This window comes from Leucoraja erinacea, chromosome 35 (assembly GCF_028641065.1).
Source record: "Leucoraja erinacea ecotype New England chromosome 35, Leri_hhj_1, whole genome shotgun sequence".
Lineage (NCBI taxonomy): Eukaryota > Metazoa > Chordata > Chondrichthyes > Rajiformes > Rajidae > Leucoraja > Leucoraja erinaceus.
In genome coordinates this window covers 14,425,204-14,451,276 of record NC_073411.1, presented here as the reverse complement: position 1 = coordinate 14,451,276, position 26,073 = coordinate 14,425,204, and the positions used below count along the sequence as shown (strand labels likewise).

Below are 26,073 nucleotides of genomic sequence, written 5' to 3'. Positions count from 1 at the left end.
ATAGGCACATGGATATGCAGGGAATAGAGGGATATGGATCATAGATAATAGGTGCAGGAGTAGGCCATTCGGCCCTTCGAGCCAGCACCGACATTCAATGTGATCATGGCTGATCATCCCCAATCAGTACCCCGTTCCTGCCTTCTCCCCATATCCCCTGACTCCGCTATCTTTAAGAGCCCTATCGAACTCTCTCTTGAAATCATCCAGTGATTTGACATCCACAGCCTTCTGAGGCAGAGGATTCCACAGATTCACAACTCTCTGGGTAAAAATGTTTTTCCTCATCTCCGTTGTAAATGGCTGACCCCTTATTCTGAAACTGTGGCCCCTGGTTCTGGACTCCTCCAACATCGGGAACACATTTCCTGCCTCTAGCGTGTCCAATCCCTTAATAATCATATGTTTCAATAAGATCCCCTCTCATCCTTCTAAATTCCAGAGTGTACGAGCCCAGCTGCTCCTTTCAAGCAGAGGAGATTCATTTAACTTGGCCTCATGTTGGACATGGGCATTTTGGGCTCGAGGCTTGTTACTGTGCTATACTTTTGCTCATTACTACCATCTCCAGTCTCCAACCTGGCATCTCCCCACTTCCTTTTCATTTACTTTCTGTAACCCATTTCTTTTCCAAATTTTGGCTGTGTTCTGCACAAACATTAACCATAACTCAGCGGGTCAGGCAGCATCTGTGGAGAACATGGATAGGTAATGTTTCACAGAGTGCTGGAGTAACTCAGCGGGACAGGCAGCATCTGTGGAGAACATGGATAGGTGACGTTTCACAGAGTGCTGGAGTAACTCAGCGGGTCAGGCAGCATCTATGGTGAAAAAAAGATGAAGGATCCCGACACAAAACGTCACCTATCCATGTTCTCCACAGATGCTGCCTGACCCACTGAGTTACTCCAGCACTCTGTGAAACGTCACCTATCCATGTTCTCCACAGATGCTGCCTGACCCGCTGAGTTATGGTGCAGCAGCATCTAAGGAGCGAAGGAAATAGGCAACGTTTCGGGCCGAAACCCTTCTGGAAATAGGCAACGTTTCGGGCCGAAACCCTTCTGGGTTTCGGCCCGAAACGTTGCCTATTTCCTTAGCTCCATAAATGCTGCTGCACCCGCTGAGTTACTCCAGCACTCTGTGAAACGTCACCTATCCATGTTCTCCACAGATGCTGCCTGACCCGCTGAGTTACTCCAGCACTCTGTGAAACGTCACCTATCCATGTTCTCCACAGATGCTGCCTGACCCACTGAGTTACTCCAGCACTCTGTGAAACGTCACCTATCCACCCTGGGGACAAGGTTCTGCCTGTCGACCCCTGACTGCTCCAGGGGATCATCAATTAAAACCAGTCTCACTCCCGGGCATGTCCCCTAGTTGGTCGTGATGCCACTACAGCAAGGTTCACAAGCTCGCCGCACTTTATATGTTCGACCATCCACACTGTAGCAGTGAAACCTGAGACTGTTTAAATGCCTTTAATCACAAATTAAAATAAAATGCAAATAAAATTACATCCTGGAAATTGTGCTCTGCACGTCATCTTTTGACTGTTTTCCTTCAGATAGAAGTATCATATTGTGGCAATGAAACAGGAGCCTTTCAAACTGAAGGAACAGAGTCTTGGTTTAGAGAGACAGTATGGAAACAGGCCCTTCGGCCCACCGAGTCCGTGCCGACCAGCGATGACCTGTTTACACTAGTTCTCTCTTATCCCAGTTTCTCATCCACTCCCTACCCATTCGGGTCAATTTGCAGAGGGCCGAGTAACCTACAAACCCATGTAATCACAGGGAGAACGTTGGCACTCCACACAGACAGCACCCGTGGTCAGGATCGAACCCGGGTCTCTGGCGCTGTAAGGCAGCAGCTCTACCCGCTGCTCCACCGTGCCGCCCAAAGATGTGGGTATGATGGGTGTTCGTCACAGAGTGGGGGGGGGAGGGGGTGAGAGACCACAGGGCTCACAACATACAGAAGTGAATATTAAAATGAATGAACCTGCAAACAGACCATTCGGCCCATCCATTCCATGTGGACCATCGATCGCCCGTTCGCACCAGTTCTATGTCATCCCACATCCTCTCCCTGCACATTAGGGACAATTTACAGAAGCCAATTAACTTACAAACACGCACGTCTTTGGGATTTGGGAGGAAACCGGAGCACCCGTAAGAAACCCGCGCGATCACAGAGAGAACGTGCAAACTCCAGACAGACAGCATCCAAGGTCAGGATCGAACCCGGGGTCTCCAGCGTCGCTGTGCCGCCATGCGCTCACGGTGGGACTTTGATTTGCTTCCCTGCTTGAATAATTTCCAGCTTGTTGCCTCAGTGCTTCACTGGTCTCCGCTTGCACGAGCTTCCAGTCACTGCCAGCTTTTAGTGAAGGCTCCGTGTCTCAATCCTTCTTGTCCTGGAAGCCTCAAGGAGGGTGAAAGGCCGTCAGCGCCCGTTAGTCCATTTTATTCCATCCCATTCCTTTAAAGTCCAGAGAACGTTGGAATCTGTCAGATTCAGGATTTTGGACGGAATAACATTATTTCCATTGGAAAAAATATCTTCTACCCTAGAGGAGCAGTCCTTGCTTAGTCAACCCTTGCTGAGAAAAGTCACAATGCAATGGAACAATTATTCCTAATTGTTAATTGAAGTGTTTTTAAAATAGTTTTGCCAAGGAAATAGCATACTTGGAGATCCTCAGGATTACAAAGTGTGTGAGACAAGATATAGAGGTCCTGCCTGTGTTGTCCCAACTCAGTCGAGGGTTCAGATGCTTCTAAAGAGCGTTCTCAAAGAGCTGCATAGAATGCATGATATTCTCATCCTGCAGGAGAGAGGAGAGGAGCAGTATTAACAGCACGGAAGCTCACCAGATCTCTGTCAGAGGGCAGTCTGTACCTGGAACCAGCTGCCAGAGGAAGCTACAGCGGTGGATAATTCCGGCTTTTAAAAGGCATTTGGACAGATACACGGCCAAGAAAGGTTGGTGGATATGGGCCAGAATGACAACTTGGTCGGCATGGACAGGATGGGCCAAAGGGCCTGATTCTGTGCTGTGTACAGCTCTGTGATGAGTGGTGGCAGAATGAACACAGAATTGGCAAAGGGTCAGAAAATCGAGGAGAAGGAAGGAACTGCAGATGCTGGTTTACACTGAAGATAGACGCAAAATGCAGGAGTAATTCAACGGGACAGGCAGCACCTCTGGAGAAAAGGAATGGGCGACATTTCGAGTCAGCCTGAAGAAGGGTCTCGACCCGAAACGTCACCCATTCCTTCTCTCCAGAGAAGCTGCCTGTCCCGCTGAGTTACTCCAGCTTTTTGTGTCTATCGTCAGGGTTGTTTTGTGATAGGGAGTGTGGGGGGGATTCCCTGGGGAGGAGCATTGGGATTGCTTCTCTTTTCGATGTACGTTTACAAGCTGAACCTGAGTTCACGGGCGTAGGTTTTCACTGAGTATCTCCTTCCCAGGGTGGAAGAATCAGATACTAGAGGCCATAGGTTTAACGTGAGTGGGGGAAAGCTTACAAGAGATGTGTGGGCCAAGTGTCTCTTTCCACAGACGCTGGCGGGTACATGGGACTCGCTGCCAGGGGTGGTGGTTGAGGCAGATACAATAGACTTCTAGATATACACATGGATATGCAGGGGATGGAGGAATGTGGATCATGTGTAGATGAATGCGAGTTGGTCTTGGCATCAAGTTCAGCACAGGCATTGTGGGCCGAATGGCCAGCTCCTGTGTTGTACTGTGTTATGTTCCTTGTTCTGTCTTGTGTGACCTCAGATCGGCCGACTTGGGGTTGCAGCTCCTAGACTCTGATGACCCTTCCCATCAGAACTGCCCCCTCCATCGACTCCTTTCAGTCAAGACTTAAAACTCATCTCTACTCCCAAGCCTTTATTGATGTCCTCTGAGCGAGGGCTATATGTATGTAGTGATGTATATGTTTAATCTATGGACCTCTGTTGTTTGTTATACTATTCTTATACCAATGTAAAGCACTTTGGCCAACGAGAGTTGCTTCATAAATGTGCTGTAGAAATAAAAGTGACTTGAAGGATGTCAACAAAATAGAGAGAGTACAGAGGGGATTTACTAGAATGTTGCCTGGGTTTCAACAACTAAGTTACAGAGATAGGTTGAATAAGTTAGGTCTTTATTCTCTGGAGCGCAGAAGGTTAAGGGGGGACTTGATAGAGGTCTTTAAAATGATGAGAGGGATAGACAGAGTTGACGTGGACAAGCTTTTCCCTTTGAGAATAGGGAAGATTCAAACAAGAGGACATGGCTTCAGAATTAAGGGACAGAAGTTTAGGGGTAATATGAGGGGGAACTTCTTTACTCAGAGTGGTAGCGGTGTGGAATGAGCTTCCAGTGGAAGTGGTGGAGGCAGGTTCGTTGGTATCATTTAAAAATAAATTGGATAGGCATATGGATGAGAAGGGAATGGAGGGTTATGGTACGAGTGCAGGCAGGTGGGACTAAGGGAAAAAAGTTGTTCGGCACGGACTTGTAGGGCCGAGATGGCCTGTTTCTGTGCTGTAATTGTTATATGGTATATGGTTGACTTGACTTGGCCTCCTGGTGCCAAGGGAGGTGCTGGATTTTGGAAGGAAGGTGTTTGGGCCTAGTGGGATCACAGAAGCCATCTACTGTCCACAACTGCTGGAGGAGGGATGTGTTCCTCACCGTTTGACAGGCATCCAGGAACTCATCAATGGTCACCACGCCGTCACGGTTTCTGTCCATCTTCTGAGGAAGTAAATCCAGATCAGTTACTGTCCGACACACAAGACCCACAGTCCCGAGACCATCACACACACAAACCAACCTCCCTTCCATTGACTCCATCTACACCTCACGTTGCCTCGGCAAGGCCAGCAGCATCATCAAGGACCAGTCTCACCCCCGGCCACTCCATCTTCCCCCCTCTCCTACCAGGCAAGAGGTACAGAAGTGTGAAAATGCACAACTCCAGATTCAGAGGTAGACAAAAATGCTGGAGAAACTCAGCGGGTCGAGACCCGGAACGTCACCTATTCCTTCGCTCCACAGATGCTGCACGACCCGCATGGCTCTACAGGTCCATGGCCACCCCCCACCCCAGATACATTGACCCATAGATTGCTCCCAGCATCTCCATCCCCTTATCCCAGACTAGATGCCCTTCAGCTCCAGCTGTCCACCATACCTGGAAGAACCTCTCCACGTGTTGAAGGGGGCTGTCCGGGTGCAGGGCAGGGTAAGTGTAACGCCCCATCATGTCATAGATGGACTGGATAATGGCCAACATCTCCTGCAAGTACAAGAGGAGGAACGGTGACACCAGGCCCTGACCGCACCTACCGCATCACATCTGCTCTCTGAATCAGGCCAAGTACTTCATAAACTAAACCCTTCCCCTCCCACACCTCACATCTCACCCTTCCTTATCTCTGTGTCTCCCTCTCCCCCCCACTCTCAGTCTGAAGAAGGGTCTCGGCCAAAAACTCAGCGGGACAGGCAGCATCTCTGGGTGACGTTTCAGGTTGAGACGGAAGAAGGGTCTCGTCCTGAAACATCACTCATTCCTTCTCCAGAGATGCTGCCTGTCCCCCTGAGTTACTCCAGTGTTTTGTGTCGATCCTAAGTGATGGGTGGATAAAGTCAAGGGGGTTTTTGATTGGCAAATGGCTGGGAAAAGGCCAGAGGTGAAATGACATAAAGTGGGAGATAAGGAGATGATAGAAGCTGTGAGATGTCAAACCAGAGGAAGGAGTATAGATGCAAGGTGATGGGGGGGTGTGCAAAGTACTTATGATACAGAGTCATTATATATCATAGCAGGTAGACAAAAATGCTGGAGTAACTCAGCGGGTGAGGCAGCATCTATGGAGTGAAGGAAATAGGCAACGTTTCGGGTCGAGACCCTTCTTCAGACCAGACCCGAAACATCGGCTATTCCTTCGCTCCATAGATGCTGCCTCACCCGCTGAGTTTCTCCAGCATTTTTGTCTACCTTCGGTTTTCCCGGATCTGTAGCATATATCATAGCAAGTACTTTAATCTGTATACATACGGAGACCATGGAGATAAGTACTGTCGGCTCTGAATCGTAAGTTAAAACTAAAACACATCATCCCTGTCTGCATGGCACAAGGTGGTGGTGGTGTGGAAAACCAGACAGCAGCAAAACTTGATACGGATCATAGCAGCAATACTGTTTGATCTACGGGGGGGGGGGGGGGGGGGGGGGAGGGGGGGGAAAAGGGGATGGGGGGGGAGGGGGGGGGGGGGGGGGGGGAGGGGAAGGCTAACGACACCATTATTCCATTATTGGGCAGAATCACAGGTGAGGTACCAATGTAGCTTGTGAGAGGAATAGAAGGGATGGAACCGTCTTACACCCAGAGTAGTGGAATCAAGTAAGTAAGTAAGTTTATTGGCCAAGTATTCACATACAAGGAATTTGCCTTGGTGCTCTGCCCACAAGTGACAACATGACAAACAGCGACAGTCCCGACAGTCAGGAACCAGAGGACATAGGTTTAGGGGGAGAGGAGAAAGCTTTAATAGGAACCTGAGGCAACAATTTTTTGCGCAAAGGGTGGTGGGTGTATGGAATGACCTGCTGGAGGAGGTAGTTGTGGACGGTACAATTATAACATTGGGCAGGTACATGGACCGTGTAGGTTTAGAGGGATATGGGCCAAACACCGACAGGTGGGACTGGTGTAGATGGGACGTGTTGGTCGTTGTGGGCAAGGTGGGCCTGTTTCAGTGCTGTATAACACCAGCTTCAACAAGGCCGCTGCTAGGATTATAAATGCACTTAAGATAGACACAAAATGCTGGAGCATCTTAGCGGGTGAGGCAGCATCTGTGGAGAAAAGGAATAGGTGACGTTTCGGGTTGAGACCCTTCTTCAGACTGAGGTTCTGATGCATGTCTGACACTCGTCCAAGTTCTTTGCTCTTCAGTGACATTAGAGATATTCCATTAAATACATCAGACAATGGGCGTTGCTTGTCCATTCCCTCTCCAGATTCTGCCTGACGTGCCGAGTTCGTCCGGCGCTGATTGTCACAGCAACAGTCGGTGCGTGCAGGAGTTGCGTACAGGCAGGTATTGGCCTTACCTCCTTGGTCACGTAGCCGTCCTTGTTGATGTCGTACAGGTTAAAGGCCCAGATCAGCTTCTCGTTCACAGTCCCCCGCAGTAACACAGACAGACCGATAACAAAATCCTGAGAGGCGGGAGAGTTGAGGAGGAAAGTGAATGATCTGTGGTCTATGTTTCTGGACCTATTACAAGTATGAGGTGCAATAGTAATTTAAATAAATAAATAAATAAATAAATGGTATCAGGACCTGGTAACGGGAGGTAAAACAACAAAAACAGACTTGGTTGGTAGTCCCCTTTCTGCGGAGTTTAATGTTATAATAGAGCGATTGTTCCTATTTTCTCTTTCTTTCTTTTCTAGGGTCTATTTTCTCACTTTACTTCCTTCTCTAACTTCTTTTCTAAGGGGCTTTCTTTTCCCAACACTCTTGCACTTCACGACTCTTGCGCATTTCCTTTACTTTCTTTACTTCTATCTTTTTCTTAAAGCTCAAAAAAAAAATGAAGCGGTACAAAAAATGTATTAAGATATATGTGTTGTGTAGTATTGTAATTTACCGTACTTCTAATAAAAATAAAATTAAAAAATAATAAAAAGAAAGTGAATGATCTGTAAAAAACTGAACCAAAAATAATAAATCCAGCGGTGACTTGTGGTGGGGTGAAGCGTGTTTGGTGGTGAGTAACCGCGCAAAGCGTCGCGCCTTTTCCTGGTTGCCGCTGGATTTTTAACATTTTTAACATTTCCAGCGACCTTTATGGAGGGCAGTGACGGAGGGCCAGGTGGGATGGCCAGAGACGTCAGGAGCGATGCCCCCAGGCCCACAGCTGGCACAGAGAAACAGCGCTAAACCCAGCTCAACTCTGCCTGTCCCGCCAGGTTAACCTACAGCCCTGCCTGGACTTGCGGGAAATATGGCCCAGGCTTACAGTCAGCGTGCAGAGAAGCAGCGCTGGTGTCCCGTCAGTCCAGGCAGGGCTGTAGGTTAACCAGGCGAGACAGGCAGAGTTGAGCTGCATTTAGCGGTGGATTGAGCCTGGGAAGCCTCGCTGGTGTGCGTGAGTGTGCGCATGGGCGTGCGGCCGCCAATAAATTGTGTCCCCCCCTGTCCCCTCCATATTATGATAGCAATTTCCATCCTGATGGAGGGCATTCCTTTACGGTGAGAGGAGCAAATTTAACAAAGATGTGCGGGGCAAGATTTCTTACACCTGGGTGGTGGTGTTCCGTTTAGTGTCATCTATACTGAGGTACAGTGAAAAGCTTTCTGGTGGCAGATACAAGGCAGATACAAGAGGCTTTTAGATAAGCACATGGAAAAGCAGGGAATGGAGGGATATGGATCACATGCATGCAGTGGAGATCAGCTCAATTTGGCATCATGTTCAGCACGGACATGGCTGGCCGAAGGGCCTGTTCCTGTGCTGTACTGTTCTATGTTCTATGACTGGGAAGTGTTCTAAGTTGACTCGAGGTCAGGTAAGGTACTTGTCCCCAAGCTTCAGATGCATTAGCCTTTCTCAAATTATGTTTCACCTCAAATCGAATCGCTCCACTGTTGTCTGTGTCGAACGCGTTAAACAAGAAGTGTGCGTATGTTGTAACATCTGCAACGAGAAAAGGAATGGTTTCAGGATAATCCCGACCAGTAACAAGAACGATCCCAGGAATGAGTCCGTTAACAAATGATGAGCGTTTGTCGGCACTGGGCCTGTACTCGCTGGAGTTTAGAAGGATGAGCGGGTACCTCATTGAAACTTACCGAATAGTGAAAGGCCCGGATAGAGTGGATGTGGAGAGGGTGTTTCCACGAGTGGGAAAGTCTAGGACTAGAGGTCACAGCCTCAGAATAAAAGGACGTTCCTTTAAGAAAGAGATGAGGAGGAATTTCTTTGGTCAGAGGGTGGTGAATCTGTGGAATTCATTGCCACAGACGGCTGTGGAGGCCACAAGTCAGTGGATATTTTTAAGGCAGTGATAGATAGATTCTTGATTAGTACGGGTGTCAGGGGTTATGGGGAGAAGGCAGGAGAATGGGGTTAGGTGGGAGAGATAGATCAGCCATGATTGAATGGCAGAGTAGACCTGATGGGCCGAATGGCCTAATTCTGTTCCATTGACCGTGGTATGAGTGGAATCAAATGCATTGGCACTCCATCAATCACCGACATGACAACATTCACAAGCACTCTGATGATAATGTGTAACAGTGTAGAAGTACATTGAGACAACCTCATGCCTTAAAATCACAACCCTTATTATAATGTGTCCAGGAGTTTGTTAAATCTCTTACCTCCCTGAGGGAAAAACTGGGAATAAATTGATTTGAAAGTTTTCTCATCCACCATTCCACTAGGACATTCCTGTGAACACAAAATATTCATCCTCATGGTTTATCTTACAACAGTAGTTCTGTATTTCTGGAAAATACTATTCTGCAAAATGGCAAAGAAAATAGACACAAAGTGCTGGAGTAACTCAGCGGGACAGGCAGCATCTATCGAGGGAAGGTAGACAAAGTACTGGAGTAACTCTGCGGGACAGGCAGCATCTATGGAGCGAAGGAAATAGGCAACGTTTTGGGCCGAGACCCCAAGGAATGGGTGACATTTCGGGTCGAGGCCCTTCCTGAGAGGAGGTTAGGAGCAGGGAGGTGGGACAACAGGGAGAATTGGGGAGGAGTGTCAGTGGGCAGGGACTGAGGGCGAGCTCTGTGTCTGTGGACCTTCCATAACCTCAGCGAGTCCCAACGTCAATGCTAAACCGTACACAACAAGATCCCACAACAGTGATTATGGTCAACTTATCTGCTGCAATCAAACCCCTACCCTACTTGAACATAGACACAAAATGCTGGGGTAACTCAGCAGGACAGGCAGCATCTCTGGAGAGAAGATATGGGTGACGTTTCAGGTCGAGACCCTTCTGCAGACTACTCCTTCTGTCCACAGATACGCTGCCTGTCCCGCTGAGTTACTCCAGCATTTTCTGTTTATCTTCGGTGTAAACCGGCATCTGCAGTTCCATCCTAAGCTATTGTACTTGAGTTTGACGTGATTGTATTTATGTATAGTATTATGTATAGTATTATCTGTTGGGCCTGCACGGTGGTGCAGCGGTAGAGTTGGTGCATCACAGTGCCAGAGGCCCGGGTTCGATCCTGACCTAGGATGCTGTCTGTGCGGAGTTTGCATGTTCTCTCCGCGATTGCGTGGGCTTTCTCCGAGTGCTCGGATTTTCTCCCACATCCCAGCGACATGCGAGTTGGTCGATTATTGCCCCGAGTATGTAGGTAATGGATGGGAAAATGGGATAGCATAGAACTAGTGTGAGCGGGTGGACTTGATGGGCTGAAAGGCCTGTTTCCGTGCTGTATGGAATACAGAGTAGAGTACAGTACAATGCAAGAATAGTTCCTCTGGACAGATCAATCACTATTGCTGATTTGATCCATGCCTGGTTTTCCTATTGCTGACCCGGTTTGTACTCGCTAGAATTCAGAAGATTGAGGGGGGATCTTATAGAAACTTACAAAATTCTTAAGGGGTTGGACAGGCTAGATGCAGGAAGATTGTTCCCGATGTGGGGGAAGTCCAGAACTAGGGGTCACAGTTTAAGGATAAGGAGGAAGTCTTTTAGGACCGAGATGAGAAAAACATTTTTTACACAGAGAGTGGTGAATCTCTGGAATTCTCTGCTACAGAAGTAGTTGAGGCCACACAGTTCATTGGCTATATTTAAGAGGGAGTTGGATGTGGCCCTTGTGGCTAAAGGGGATCAGGGGGTATGGAGAGAAGGCAGGTACGGGATACTGAGTTGGATGATCAGCCATGATCATATTGAATGGCGGTGCAGGCTCGAAGGGCCGAATGGCCTCTACTGCTGCATCTATTTTCTATGTATGTTTCTATGATCCATGATCCATGCCGGGATTCCACATATGGATGTGCTTCATTCTGATTATGATGCGGAACCTTATGCCATGGTCTCTGTATGTTATTTGAATAAAGTACTTTTTAATGAAGTTACACAACTTATGGTTATCATTGCCAATGCCAAGACCAACTCTTATCAGCCTTCACGTAATCCATATCCCTGCTATCCATGTGCCCATGCTGAAGTCCCTTAAATGCCACTATCACATCTGCCACTGTCTTATCACAGAATATAGAATAATGAAAGGGTGGGAGAGTCTAGGAACAGAGGTCACAGCTTCAGAATTAAAGGGCGCTCTTTTAGAAAGGAGGTGAGAGGAAGTTCTTTGGTCAGGGTGTAGTGAATCTGTGGAACTCATTGTCACAGAGGGCTGTGGAGGCCAAGTCAGTGGATATATTTAAGGCAGAGATGGACAAGTTCTTGATTGGAACGGGTGTCAGGGGTTATGGGGAGACTGCAGGAAAATGGGATTAGGAGGCCGAGTTCGGCCATGATTGAATGGCGGAGTAGACTCGATGGGCCGAATGGCCTAATTCTACTATAACTTGTGAACTTGTCTGTCTATGATAAACTACATAAAAACTGTGACTCCCTTTCAGTTGAAGATAGAATAATTTGCGGCAATATTAGTGGAGCAGAGAGCTGTGCGTGTGCCATTAGGATGGGGTTATAAAACCATGTGCATCTGTGCCAGGAACATCTTCCAAAGATCCCTTCTCGAGGCCAGCTTTAATGAATTATATTTTTAACCTCTTTACCATGAGAATTATAATCCATAAAATTCTTTACGCAAATATTTAATTGTTTCAAGTACTGTCAAATCATCAGAATTGCATGCAGATAATGCAGATAATTCTCCATTTGGTTTTTGGGTTGAGCTGCTAATGCTGACTCACTTGACAATGCGGAATTGGAGGTAGGAATAGATTTAAATGTTGGGATAGTCCCTGCCTCAACTGCCTCCTCTGGCACCTTGTTCCATACACATCACTGGATGTTTTCAATTCACCGATTCACTGGATGTTTTCAAGAGAGAGTTAGATTTAGCTCTTAGGGCTAATGGTATTAAGGGATAAGTAAGAATGGGGTATTGATTCTAAATGATCAGCCATGATCATATTGGTTGGCATGGGCAGGGTGGACCAAAGGGCCTGTTTTCATGCTGTATCACTCTATGACTAAGGGTTTGATCCCAAAGTGTGGTCCATTCCCTCCACAGATGCTGCCTGACCCACTGAGTTACTCCAGCACTCTGAAATGTCACCTATCCATGTTCTCCACAGATGCTGCTGCACCCTCTGAGTTACTCCAGCACTCTGTGAAACGTCACCTATCCATGTTCTCCACAGATGCTGCCTGCACCCGCTGAGTTACTCCAGCACTCTGTGAAACGCCACCTATCCATGTTCTCCACAGATGCTGCCTGACCCGCTGAGTTATGGTGCAGCTCATCTATGGAGCGAAGGAAATAGGCAACGTTTCGGGCCGAAATCCTTCTGGAAATAGGCAACGTTTCGGGCCGAAACCCGGAAGGGTTTTGGCCCGAAACGTTGCCTATTTCCTTAGCTCCATAGATGCTGCTGCACCCGCTGAGTTACTCCAGCACTCTGTGAAACGTCACCTATCCATGTTCTCCACAGATGCTGCCTGACCCGCTGAGTTACTCCAGCACTCTGTGTCTATCTTCGGTTTAAACCAGCATCTGCTGTTCCTTCCTACACGATTTTACATCCACTTGCAAAGCCTGTCTGGCATTTGTCAGACTGCCCAGACCTTGCGCGATCTCAACATTGCATTGCCCCATGGCGTCTAAACCTCCCTGCACCGTCTCGCTTCCAATTAGCTGACTTCCGAAGGGAATTCCCACGGACAACCATGTGATGCCCCTTAGGAAAACCTCTGCAGTAACATCACAGGCAGGAGGTTGTATTAGAGTGTGGATCTCACATATACACACACACACACACACACACACACACACAGTTTCCATTATAAATTTAGATGTTGCAAGTTAAAATGGAAATATTAAAGTGCCCGACTCAATCACTTTAAGAGGAATACTGAGCTACGCTTTGTCTTTTGGTTCAATCATCCCCTATTATCTAAACCATTTCCATTGAAGATTTCACTTAGCCTTGGTTATGTGTCATATCTATTTCTCTCTCACACAAGCACCATATGTACAACTCTATCAATTATCTTAGAATCCAGAAAAATGCTCTAACGATCATCTCATCAACAGCAATATGATGCCGGAATTTAAAATATGACACAGAGTGCTGGAGTAACTCAGTGGGTCAGGCAGCATCTGTGGAGAACATGGATAGGTGACGTTTCACAGAGTGCTGGAGTAACTCAGCGGGTCAGGCAGCATCTGTGGAGAACATGGATAGGTGACGTTTCACAGAGTGCTGGAGTAACTCAGCGGGTCAGGCAGCGTCTGTGGAGAACACGGAGAGGTGACGGTTCACAGAGTGCTGGAGTAACTCAGCGGGTCAAGCAGGATTTGTGGAGATGAGGGAAAGGTGACGGTGCACAGAGTGCTGGAGTATCTCAGCGGGTCAGGCAGCATCTGTGGAGAACATGGATAGGTGACGTTTCACAGAGTGCTGGAGTAACTCAGCGGGTCAGGCAGCATCTGTGGAGAACATGGATAGGTGACGTTTCACAGAGTGCTGGAGTAACTCAGCGGGTCAGGCAGCATCTGTGGAGAAAATGGATAGGTGACGTTTCACAAGAGTGCTGGAGTAACTCAGCGGGTGCAGCAGCATCTATGGAGCTAAGGAAATAGGCAACGTTTCTATTGCCGAAATGTTGCCTATTTCCAGAAGGATTTCGGCCCAAAACGTTGCCTATTTCCAGAAGGATTTCGGCCCAAAACGTTGCCTATTTCCTTCGCTCCATAGATGCTGCTGCACCATAACTCAGCGGGTCAGGCAGCATCTGTGGAGAAGAAAATGGATAGGTGAGACAGAGTGCTGGAGTACATCAGCGGGGGTCAGGCAGCATCTGTGGAGAGAAGGAATGGGTAACGTTTTGGTTGTGAGACCCGTCTTCAGACTAACATTTCGGGTCAAGACCCATCTCCTGTCTGAAGAAGGGTCTCGATCCATAAACGTCACCTATTCCTTTTCTCCAGAGATGCTGTCTGACCCATTGAGTTGCTCCAGCATTTTGTGTCTATCTTAGAAGTAAGGAACTGCAAATGTTAAATAATACAGAAAAGTGCAGGAATAACTCAACAGGTCAGGCAGCATGTGTCAGAAGGAACTGCAGATGCTGGTTTACTCAGAAGATAGACACAAAATGCTGGAGTAACTCAGCGGGACAGGCAGCATCTCTGAAGAGAAGGGAGACTTCAGACATTCAGCATCTATGGAGAACATGGGTCGGTGATGTCTCGGGTCGGGACCTTTTCTGTCCCACCTCTCTTCCGTCCCAGCTTGGTTTAGCCTTGCACCACCCCCTCAATCTATCTGACAAAGGGTCTCGACCAGAAACATCACCTATCCATGTTCTCCACAGATGCTGCCTGACCCGCTGAGTTACTCCAGCACTCTGTGAAACGTCACCTATCCATGTTCTCCATAGATGCTGCCTGACCCGCTGAGTTACTCCAGCACTCTGTGAAACGTCACCTATCCATGTTCTCCACAGATGCTGCCTGACCCGCTGAGTTACTCCAGCACTCTGTGTTTTTTGCTACATATAAACACTGATTTACATGTATGTTGAAGGAAGAAGCACTTCACACACGCGGACATTGGAGTAGGTTGTCCACACAGAGAGTGGGTCAGATTGTACGCACGTTTTTGAAGCCCCTGTACAGAGACTGGATTTCTCTCTTGGAGAACATGGTCCGAGCTTGGAGACCATCCAGGCCTTCGGGCTGGTGGCGGGCTGCTGATAATTCATCATCGATGTCACAGTCATCTGCAGGGAAACACGAGAGGTGACTTTCTGCCCCACCCCTGCCCACAGCTGTTCCCCTCCTCTCAGCCCAGATGTGGTGTGGCACGGTGGCACAGCGGGTAGTGCCGCTGCCCCACAGCGCCATCCTGACCTTGTGCGCTGACTGTGTGGAGTTTGCACGTTCTCCCCGTGACCATGTGGGTTTTCTCTGGGTGCTCCGGTTTCCTGCCACTCTCCTAAGACCTGCAGGTTTGTAGGTTAATTGGCTTCAGTAAATTGTAAATTGTCCCACGGTGTGTGTGTGTGTGTGTGTGTAGGATAGTGTTCTAGCCCTGTCCCACGGTGTGTGTATGTGTGTGTGTGTGTGTGTGTGTGTGTGTGTGTGTCGTGTGTGTGTGTGGTGTGTGTGTGTGTGTGTGTGTGTGTGTGTGTGTGTGTGTGTATGTGTGTGTGTGTGTGTCTAGGATAGTGTTCCAGCCCTGTCGCACGGTGTGTGTGTGTGTGTGTGTGTGTGTGTGTGTGTGTGTGTGTGTGTGTGTGTGTGTGTGTGTGTGTGTGTGTGTGTGTGTGTGTGTGTGTGTGTGTGTGTGTGTGTGTGTGTGTGTGTCTAGGATAGTGTTCTAGCCCTGTCCCACGGTACGAGTTCATTTCAAGAGCTCTCCCGAGTTAAAAAAATAATCAAACTCGTGTTAAGCACGGAGAATGAACGTAGCGGGTACGTCGGAGCTCGGGGACGTCTCTTAGCGGCTCGTAACGCTAACGGCAGCAGGTACTCGGGAAGACTCGCTAATGGCAGGGGTAAGCACGGGAAGACTCGTGAAGATTTTTCAACATGTTGAGAGCCCCGGGTACCGACGAGTGGCCATTACCGTAAATCTCCGAGTTCGAATCAGGGCAAACTCGGGAGAGAGAAGTCTTGGAATGAACTCGTACCGTGGGACAGGGCTTTAATCGCTGGTCGGTGCGGACTCACTTCTCAACATCAGAATCTATTCGCAAGTTTGCACCAACTCACTGCTACGATAACGATAGTTTACTATTATTTACTCTTTACTCTTTGTTCCAGTTCCTTACTTTAGGGGGCGGCACGGTGGTGCAGCGGGTAGAGCTGCTGCTTCTCAGCCCCAGAGACCCGGGTTCGATCCTGACCACGGTTGCTGTCTGTGTGGAGTTTGCGCGTTCTCCCCATAACGTGTGCGGGTTTGTAGGTTAATTGGCTTCTGTACATTGTCCCTAGTGTGTGTAGGATAGAATTAGTGATTGTTGGTCAGTATGGACTCGGTGGGCCGAAGGGACTGGCTAGAAGTCAGCCCTGAAGGTCTGGTCGCTGGTGGTGGAGCAGTGGGAAGTGATTGTGTGATTGAGGCAGATAATTGGCTCTGTTGGACTGCGGGCATCCAGTTACTGCGATGTGGAACTAAGGTCCTGAAGGATCAGGTTGCCAGCCTCTGGCCTAAGAATCGTTAACAAAGCACGTCACTCGGGATGGGAAATGGATATGTTATAAAACCCGACTCAATGTTATTGTCCAGAACAACAGCAGATGAAACCGAAGGCCACTCTGCCCCTCCAGCCTGCCCTGCTATCCACAAAGGTAGAAACAAAATGCTGGCGTAACTCAGCGGGACAGGCAGCATCTCTGGAGAAAATTGGTCAAGACCCTTCCTCAGAGAAGAATGTCACCCATTCCTTCTCTCCAGAGATCCCGCTGAGTTACTCCAGCATTTTTTGTCTATCTTCAGTGTAAACCTGCATCTGCAGTTCCTTCCTGCACATTTTGCCTGCTACCCATCGAGATCATGGCTGATCTTACACCATGTTTCAGAATCACCCCCACCATCCTTGATCCCCTGCCCCCTCCACTCTACCTATTGGATATGAGTTTGCGTGACTGTATTAATGCAAGTTATTTATCTGATCTGTTTGGATAACATGCGGGACAAAGGAGCACGAGGAACCGCAGATGCTGGTTTACCTCAAAGGACACAAAGTGCTGGAGGAACTCAGCGGGACAGGCAGCATCTCTGGGTGACGTTTCGGGTCGAGACCCTTCAAACTAGGGATCGCAAAACACAGCTTGGTACAATTGACAATACTATGCCTAAAGCCAAACCATCTGTGACATCTTCACGCTGGGACAAAAAGGTTTGCATCTGAGCTTGCTCCATCCTTCCACAAAGAAAAGTAAACTATTTCACTTACAAAGTTGCCTCTCAAATCTCCATTCAACCCAACACCTATTTCCCCAATGCATTTTGTTGTCTCTGTACTGTACACTGACAATGACAATTAAAATTGAATCTGAATCTGAATCTGGATTTATTGCAAAACTGAGTGAAAACTGCAGGAGCGATGAGCTAACTAAGGGTGGCACGGTGGCGCAGCGGTAGAGTTGCTGCCTTACATCACATGCAGCGCCGGAGACCAGGGTTCGATCCCGACTACGGGCGCTGTCTGTACGGAGTTTGACCTGCGTGGGTTTTCTCCGGGATCTTCGGTTTCCTCCCACACTCCAAAGACGTGCAGGTTTGTAGGTTAATTGGATAGGTGTAAATGTGTGTATATTGTCCCTAGTGTGTGTGTAGGGTAGTGTTAGTGTGCGGGGGTCGCTGGTCGGTGTGGACTCTGGGACCAAGAGCCTGTTTCTATGTTGTATCTCTAAACTAAAACTACACTGAGGTTGCTACATTGACATTCCACAATGGGGTGCAGGAATGCACTTATCCCCACAGCTGAGGATACTTCCCCAAGACGCATCAACCTGCATCTTCTCTGCAAGGCTGCTGCTGGCCGGTGCCTGCCGTGTGCATTCATTCCTCTGTTCCCTGTGTTTTGCACTACTGCTGGTAATCTGACCCCTGACTTGGCGCGACCTTGTCACATCAGGACTGGCTGCCGGTCCTGTGGTGAGGCCAGGACTCTGTGCTGTCATCAGCAACAAAACTGTGGAGCAGACCGCCATCACAGAGTGCTACTTCATTAGTGTTAGTTTTAGAGATACAGCGCGGAAACAGGCCCTTCGGCCCACCGAGTCCGTGCCGACCAGCGATCCCCACACACTAACACTATCCTACACACACACACTAGGGACAATATACACACACACCAAGCCAATTAACCTACAAACCTGCACGTCTTTGGAGTGTGGGAGGAAACCGAAGATCTCGGAGAAAACCCACGCAGGTCACGGGGAGAACGTGCAAACTCCGTACAGACAGCACCCGTAGTCAGGATCGAACCCGGGTCTCTGGCGCTGATAGCGCTGTAAGGCAGCAACTGTAGGGGTTATGGGGAGAAGGCAGGAGAATGGGGTTAGGAGCGAGAGACAGATCGGCCATGATTGAATGACAGAGTAGACTAGATGGGCCGAATGGCCTAATGCTGCTCCTAGACTTATGAACGTACTCATGAATTTATGACACCGAGCCTACTGATGCTGGAACTTGAGCAAAGTACAGAGAGCTCGAGGGACACAGCGGGCCAGGCAGCATCTGTGGGGAACATGGATAGGTGACGTTTCACAGAGTGCTGGAGTAACTCAGCGGGTGCAGCAGCATCTATGGAACTAAGGAAATAGGCAACGTTTCAGGCCGAAACCCAGAAGGGTTTCGGCCCGAAACGTTGCCTATTTCCAGAAGGATTTCGGCCCGAAACGTCGCCTATTTCCAGAAGGATTTCGGCCCGAAACGTCGCCTATTTCCAGAAGGATTTCGGCCCGAAACGTTGCCTATTTCCTTCGCTCCATAGATGCTGCTGCACCCGATGAGTTTCTCCAGCACTTTTGTCTGTCATTACAGCTCAGTCCAGGACGGCACACATACAGCAGGAGAGACTTTAGTTTAGTTTATCATCGTCACGTGTACCGAGGTACAGTGAAAAGCTTTCTTGTTGCGTGCTATCCAGTCAGCGGAAAGACTATACATGATTACAAGCGAGCCGTCCACAGTGTACAGATACAGGATAAAGGGAATAACGTTTAGGATAAGATAAGTTCGGGAAAGATAGACACAGAGTGCTGGAGTAACTCAGCGGGACAGGCAGCATCTGTGGAGAGAAGGAATGGAGGACTACCCTTCCGGGTCTCGACCCCAAACGTCATCTCCAGAGAAAGTGGACAAGTGACATTCTGGTTTGGGACTATTCTTCCAAATTAGATTAGTCACCTATTCATGTTCTCCACAGATGCTGCCTGACCCACTGAGTTACTCCAGCACTCTGTGAAACGTCACCTATCCATGTTCTCCACAGATGCTGCCTGACCCGCTGAGTTACTCCAGCACTCTGTGAAACATCACCTATCCATGTTCTCCACAGATGCTGCCCGCCCCGCTGAAGTACTACAGCACTCTGAGTACGTCATTTATCCCTGTTCTCCACAGATGCTGCCTGCCCCGCTGAGTTACTCTAGCATGTTGCATCTATCTTTGATTTAAACTAGCATCTGCAGTTCTTTCCTACACATACATTCATACAGTAAGTCACAGGAGCAGAATTAGGCCATTCGGCCCATCAAGTGGACTCGGTGAGCTGAAGGGTCTGTTTCCATGCTGCATCTCTAAACTACACTAAATGGACAGACATCGTTTGTGAGGCAGGGCCCTTCTTTAAGAGACATTTACACAAGGAAGAGAAGGGTCTAGACTTGAAACATCATCCCCCCACAGATGCTGCCTGACCCGCTGAGTCCTCCAGTAATTTGGATTTTTCTCCAGGTTACAGCATCTGGGAGTCTCTGCTGTCATAACTTCTAGGAGCAGAATTAGGCCATTCGGCCCATCGATTCTACTCGGCCATTCTATCTTCCCCTCTCAACCCCATTCTCCTGCCTTCTCCTCATAACCTCTGACACCCATTCCTTTCCTTGCTTCACGAATGCCTTTCCTTCAGTGTTGGAAGGTTTAGGAGTACAAGCGTCGACTGATTCTCTGGGCCCATGGTGTGGCTCCTGCTGGATGGACAGCAGGCAAAATGTGTAGGAAGGGACTGCAGATGCTGGAGTAACTCAGCGGGATCTCAGGAGAGAAGGAATGGGCAACATTCTTCTATCTGAGGAAGGGTCTGTACCCCATTCCTTCTCTCCACAGATGCTGCCTGTCCCGCTGAGTTACTCCAGCTTTTTGTGTCTATCTTCGGTTTAAACCAGCATCTGCAGTTCCTTGCTATAGAGGGAAGATCAGTCACCATACAGGGTCTTGGAGAGACCACACCTGGAGTATTGCGTACAGTTTTGGTCTCCAAATCTGAGGAAGGACATTATTGCCATAGAGGGAGTGCAGAGACGGTTCACCAGACTGATTCCTGGGATGTCAGGACTGTCTTATGCAGAAAGACTGGACAGACTTGGTTTATACTCTCCAGAATTTAGGAGATTGAGAGGGGATCTTATAGAAACTTACAAAATTCTTAAGGGGTTGGACAGGCTAGATGCAGGAAGATTGTTCCCGATGTTGGGGAAGTCCAGGACAAGGGGTCACAGCTTAAGGATAAGGGGGAAATCCTTTAAAACCGAGATGAGAAGAACTTTTTTTCACACAGAGAGTGGTGAATCTCTGGAACTCTCTCTGCCACATAGGGTAGTTGAGGCCAGTTCATTGGCTATATTTAAGAGGGAGTTAGATGTGGCCCTTGAGGCTAAGGGGATCAGGGGGTATGGAGAGAAGGCAGGTACGGGATACTGAGTTGGATGATCAGCCATGATCATATTGAATGGCGGTGCAGGCTCGAAGGGCCGAATGGCCTACTCCTGCACCTAATTTCTATGTTTCTATGTTTCTATCCCAGCCTCTACAATGCCAATGAGTTCAGAGCCACACTCCAGTGGCTACGATGAGAACACACCATGGCATTGATTTCTGATATGTTTCCATCTCTGTGCATCCTTGCCTTCTCAAATTTCACTTACAATTCAGACATGCTATTTTTAATCTACCTTTTACTGTAAATAGAACAACTCTGCAACAAAGAACTCTCTTCTGTAAGCTTGTCGATCGCGGAGCTGTAAATAACGCAGTAATCCGATCCGAGTCTACGTGGGTCTAGGAGAGACCAGTGAACACGCAGTGTGAGGGAACGCTAGTGGCAGCGCCATCGACTGACTCATTCAAAGAGACAGCATGCAAAGAGGCCCTTCGGCTCACCCACCCAGCAGCTGTGAGATTGTGACCCGTTTTGGGCCCCATATCTGAGGAGGGAATGAGCTGGTTTTAGAGGACAGGTTTACGAGAACAATCCTGGAGATTTGTTTGAGTTAATGTATGATGAGTGTTTGATTGCTCTAAGCCTATAGTCACTGGAGCTTAGAAAGATGAGTGGGCACCTGGTTGAAACTTACCGAATAGTGAAAGGCCTGGGTAGAGTGGATGTGGAGAGGGTGTTTCCACCAGCGGGAGAGTCTAGGACTAGAGGGTGCAGCCCCAGAATTAAAGGACGTACTTTTGGAAAGGAGATGCGGAGGAATTTCTTTAATCAGAGGATGGTGAATCTGTGGAATTCATTGCCACAGGCTGCTGGGGAGGTTATTTTTGGTTATTTTTAAAGCAGAGTTTTCTTGATTAGGTTCTTGATTAGAAAGGTCAATGGGAGAAGGCAGGAGAATGGGGTTGAGAGGGAAGGATGGATCAGCCATGAATGAATGGTGGAGTTGGCTGAATGGCCTGATTCTGATCCTGTATCTTGTGGTGTAGTGATTGGGGAGGAGTGATTTAAAAATGGAGTGAGTTATGAACTTATGAAGTATGAAGAACAAGTACATTGTTTCCTAAATGTAATGTCACGGGCGGTGGTGAAAAAGGCTTTTGGCACAAAAGTCTGGGCTTTGAGTTTAGAAGTTGCAACATTATGCTGCAAGATGTCAGTGAGGCCACATTTGGAGTATTGTGTTCAGTTTTGGACACCCGGCTTCAGGAAAGATGCCATTACGCTGGAAAGATGAAGAGTACACTGCCGATGATGCTGCCGGGTCTCGAGGGCTTGGGTTCCAGGGAGAGGTTGGGGCAGGCTGGTACTTTATTCTTTGGGGCGCAGGAGGATGAGGGGTGATCTTATGGAGGTGTATAAAATTCGGGTAGATGCACAGAGTCTCTTGCCCAGAGTAGGGGAATCGAGGACCAGAGGACACGGGTTTAAGGTGAGGGGGGAAATATTTAATAGGAAGTTGAGGAGCAACTTTTTTCACACAATGGGTATATGGAACGAGCTGCCAAAGGAGGTAGTTGAGGCTGTCAACATGCCCCATCCACACTGGTCCCACCTGCCTGTATTTTCCCTCCAAACCTATCCATGTACCTCTTGTAACATTTCCTAAATGTTGGGATAGTCCCAGCCTCAACTACCTCCTCGGGCAGCTCGTTCCATACACCCACCACCCTCTGTGTAAATCATTCCCCCCTCACCTTAAACCCATGGCCTCTGGTTCTCAATTCTCCTACTCTGGGCAAGAGACTTTGTGTGTCTACCCGACCTACACCTGTATAAGATCACCTCTCATCCTACTGCGCTCCAAGGAATAGAGTCCCAGACTGCCCCAACCTTCTCTGCACCATGCCCAGCTAAACAACGTGGATGGGTTTGGGGCAAACACACACACAGGCTAGGGGGTACCAGTGGTGTAGAATAGGGTCGGATTAAGAAGGGTCTCGACCCAAAACGTCCCAGAGAGTGGTGAGTCTGTGGAATTCTCTTCCTCAGAGGGCGGTGGAGGCCGGTTCTCTGGATGCTTTCAAGAGAGCTAGATAGGGCTCTTAAAAATAGTGGAGTCAGGGGGTATGGGGAGACGGCAGGAACGGGATACTGATTGTGGATGATCAGCCATGATCACATTGAATGGCGGTGCTGGCTCGAAGGGCCAAATGGCCTCTTCCTGCACCTATTGTCTATTGTCACCCATTCCTTCCCTCCACAGATGCTGCCTGACCCTCTGAGTTACCCCAGCGTTTCGTGTGTCTATCGTTAGAGTAGGCGTCAGCTCAGGGTAGCGGCCATTCGGCCCAGTGGATCCTACTAGCCCGCCATGGGGTAACCGCAGGAACGCCCGAACCTGCCCCAGTCACTGCCCCACCCGGGGTCCGGCCCTGGGGAGGGGAAGGGGGACACATCTGCACTGCCCCGCCCGCCCCAACACCACAGCTGGATCCCCCCGAACTGGACCCAGTCTCGCCCGGCCGAGAGTTCGCTCCCCCCCCCCCCCCCCCCGCCCCACAGACTTGCCCCCTTGTCCCTTGCCCCCAGCCCCGGACGCTGCAGGTCGCTATTCAAATGCAATGTACAAACTACTGTCCGCACTGCCCTGCAAGTGTGTGTGTGTGTGTGTGTGTGTGTGTGTGTGTGTGTGTGTGTGTGTGTGTGTGTGTGTGTGTGTGTGTGTGTGGGTGTGTGTGTGGGGGTGGGGGGTGCAAGAGAGAGAGGGGAGTAAAGCGACCCTTCGGCCCGCCGCGCCTGTACTAATAAACAGCGGGACCTCGCAGATCTCTCTCGCCACTGTGGGGGCTGTGTGAATGTGGGGACGTCCCTGCGCTCAGCCCGAGTTCCACATCCTCCCCTCTCTCCCCCCCTTTCTCTCCTCTCCCCCTCCTCTCCAACTCCCCTTCCTCTCCAACTCCCCTTCTCTCCCTCCCCCTCTCTCCATCTCTCCCCCTCCAGCATAAACCTCCCACGACATGAATCAGCGTCTGTGTCCTCCCCGTGTTCGCGTCCGTCTCCTCACCCGAAACCTCCCTCGATCTCTCTAAAACTCTTTTTCCCGCAGCCAGCGAGGGGGGGGGGGGGGGGGGGTGCAGCTGAGTCATAGCACGGGAGGTCAATGGATGCGGGCCGAAGGGTCTGGCTGCCCTTCCAGTCCCCCCTGCCCCACTGCCCCACTGCCCCGGCCACTGCCCCACTGCCCCACTGCCCCGGCCACTCCCCAGGCCCCACTGCCCCGGCCACTGCCCCACTGCCCCGGCCACTGCCCCACTGCCCCAGTGCCCCGGCAACTGCCCCACTGCCCCGGCCACTGCCCCACTGCCCCGGCCACTGCCCCACTCACTGCCCCTGCCCCGGCCACTGCCCCTGCCTTCCTACCTTCCATGGACATGGGCTCCAAGATGCCGAATTGGCGCAGAACTCCGATGAACAAGACGATGACCACGGCCACTGCTATTAACTCCATGGTGTAGCCAGCGCTTGGCCAGCGCCGAGGTGCAGCTATAGTTGGAGACTGTCAGAGGAGAGCAGAGAGAGACGGGCCGAGAGGCTGCAACATCTTGTTCTCACTGCCACGGGCTGGCACTGTCCCGCGAGGGGAGGAACTGTGCAACTCAGGAGCTGGGTGGCCGGCCAGCCACTGCCATGCTCCCACATCCTCCTGCATTGATTTTGGTAATGGAATTACCATGGCGACCTGAAGGATATCCAGCGGCTGACATCAGCCCGGCCCCGAGGTCGCTCCTGCTAGCGGCTTCCAACTTCCACTCAGGTGCCCCCCTGGGGCAGCGCTTAGTGGCTTTAGCTGGAGCCGTCACACACGCTCCAACAGCGGCTCACAGACAGAGACACACACTCACAGACAGAGACACACACTCACACACACTCCACACACTCACACAGACACACACACACACAGACAGAGACACAACTCACACAGACACACACTCACACAACACACACTCACACAACACACACACAGACACCCACTCACACTCACACACTCACACACACACACTCACACACACACACTCACACACACACACTCACACACACACACACACACACACACACACACAACTCACACACACTCACACACACACTCACACACTCACACAGACACACACTCACAGACAGAGACACACACTCACAGACACACTCACACAACTCCACACACTCACAGACGCACACTCACTCACACAACTCCACACACTCACAGACACACACATACACTCACACTCACACACACATACACATACTCACAGACTCATACATATACACACACACACTCACAGACACACACTCAGGCACTCACACACACAGACACATACACACACACACAGACACACACACACACTCATACACAACACTCACAGACACACAGACACTCACACATACACACACGCACAGACACACACACACACACACACACACACACAGACGTACACGCACTGACACGTGGACAATAAAGGCAGCCACACACAAATAGCCAAGTACATGTTGTAGTCCATGAATCGTAGACACATACACGGGCGCTGTGGGTCTCTGTTGCAGAGACAGAGAGGCCATAGAGGCAACAAAAAACATTTAAAAAAAGGCTCCAAACATGAAGCTGCCTGACCCTCGGAGTTGCTCCACCACTTTGTATCTTTGAGTGAACCAGCATCTGCAGTTCCTTGTTTCTACAGAAAACATTTAGAACTGGTGAATGCTTAGCTGGGGCATTTGGTGGGTGGATGTGGGCAGGGAGACTATTTAGTGTCTAAGACAGTGACGATGCTGACTTTCCTTACCATTCCACTGTGAAATCCACACCAGCCATGTGTGGTAATCCTAACGCTGCTGACTCAGCTGTCTTCCACTGTTAGAAGCCGACTCCAACACAATCTAGCTCCCTCACTTGTAACGGCATCAGCTTAAACAAGAGTTCCCAACATTGGGGTCAGTTTACCCCCCAGGGTAACAGAACCAAACACAGCCAGCCAATGTACAAATGTACATATATACAAATCCTGAATCAACAAATGTAAGCCCTGGATTGGGGAAATGTACCCGGTGTGGGCAAGTTGGGCTGAAGGGCCTGTTTCCACACTGTATCATTCTATGACTCTATGAGTGATGGACAGGTTGGGGTTGTTTCCCCAAAAGTGAAGGAGATAGAAACATAGAAACATAGAAATTAGGTGCAGGAGTAGAGGCCATTCGGCCCTTCGAGCCTGCACCATTCGCCATTCAATATGATCATGGCTGATCATCCAACTCAGTATCCCATCCCTGCCTTCTCTCCATACCCCCTGATCCCTTTAGCCACAAGGGCCACATCTATCTACTCCCTCTTAAATATAGCCAATGAACTGTGTGGCCTCAACTACCTTCTGTGGCAGAGAGTTCCAGACAGTTTGTTGTCATGTGTCCCAGATAGGACAATGAA

At 49.4% G+C, this 26,073-nt stretch overlaps 1 protein-coding gene across 1 annotated transcript; it reads right to left on the bottom strand.

Moving 5' to 3' along the window:
* Positions 1 to 1,148: 1,148 nt before the first annotated feature.
* On the bottom strand, positions 1,149 to 24,417 carry LOC129713398 (calsenilin-like). The gene is made up of 8 exons (XM_055662426.1): positions 24,021 to 24,417; positions 14,860 to 14,984; positions 9,409 to 9,478; positions 8,652 to 8,722; positions 7,131 to 7,238; positions 5,205 to 5,309; positions 4,703 to 4,765; positions 1,149 to 2,833 (listed from the first exon to the last, which is right to left on the bottom strand). Exons 1-8 carry the CDS (start codon positions 24,106 to 24,108, stop codon positions 2,786 to 2,788), a joined length of 678 nt encoding a protein of 225 aa, XP_055518401.1. The 5' UTR covers positions 24,109 to 24,417; the 3' UTR covers positions 1,149 to 2,785.
* Positions 24,418 to 26,073: the final 1,656 nt, after the last annotated feature.

What these genes read in the sequence shown, in the direction of transcription:
- LOC129713398 (XM_055662426.1), bottom strand. Translation starts at nt 24,108, where the DNA reads ATGGAGTTAATAGCAGTGGCCGTGGTCATCGTCTTGTTCATCGGAGTT. An exon ending in CCAGTTTTTCCCTCAGGGAG is followed by an intron (nt 8,723 to 9,408) that starts GTAAGAGATTTA and finishes TTCTCGTTGCAG; the next exon opens with ATGTTACAACATACGCACAC. An exon ending in ACGGCTACGTGACCAAGGAG is followed by an intron (nt 5,310 to 7,130) that starts GTAAGGCCAATA and finishes TTGTACTTGCAG; the next exon opens with GAGATGTTGGCCATTATCCA.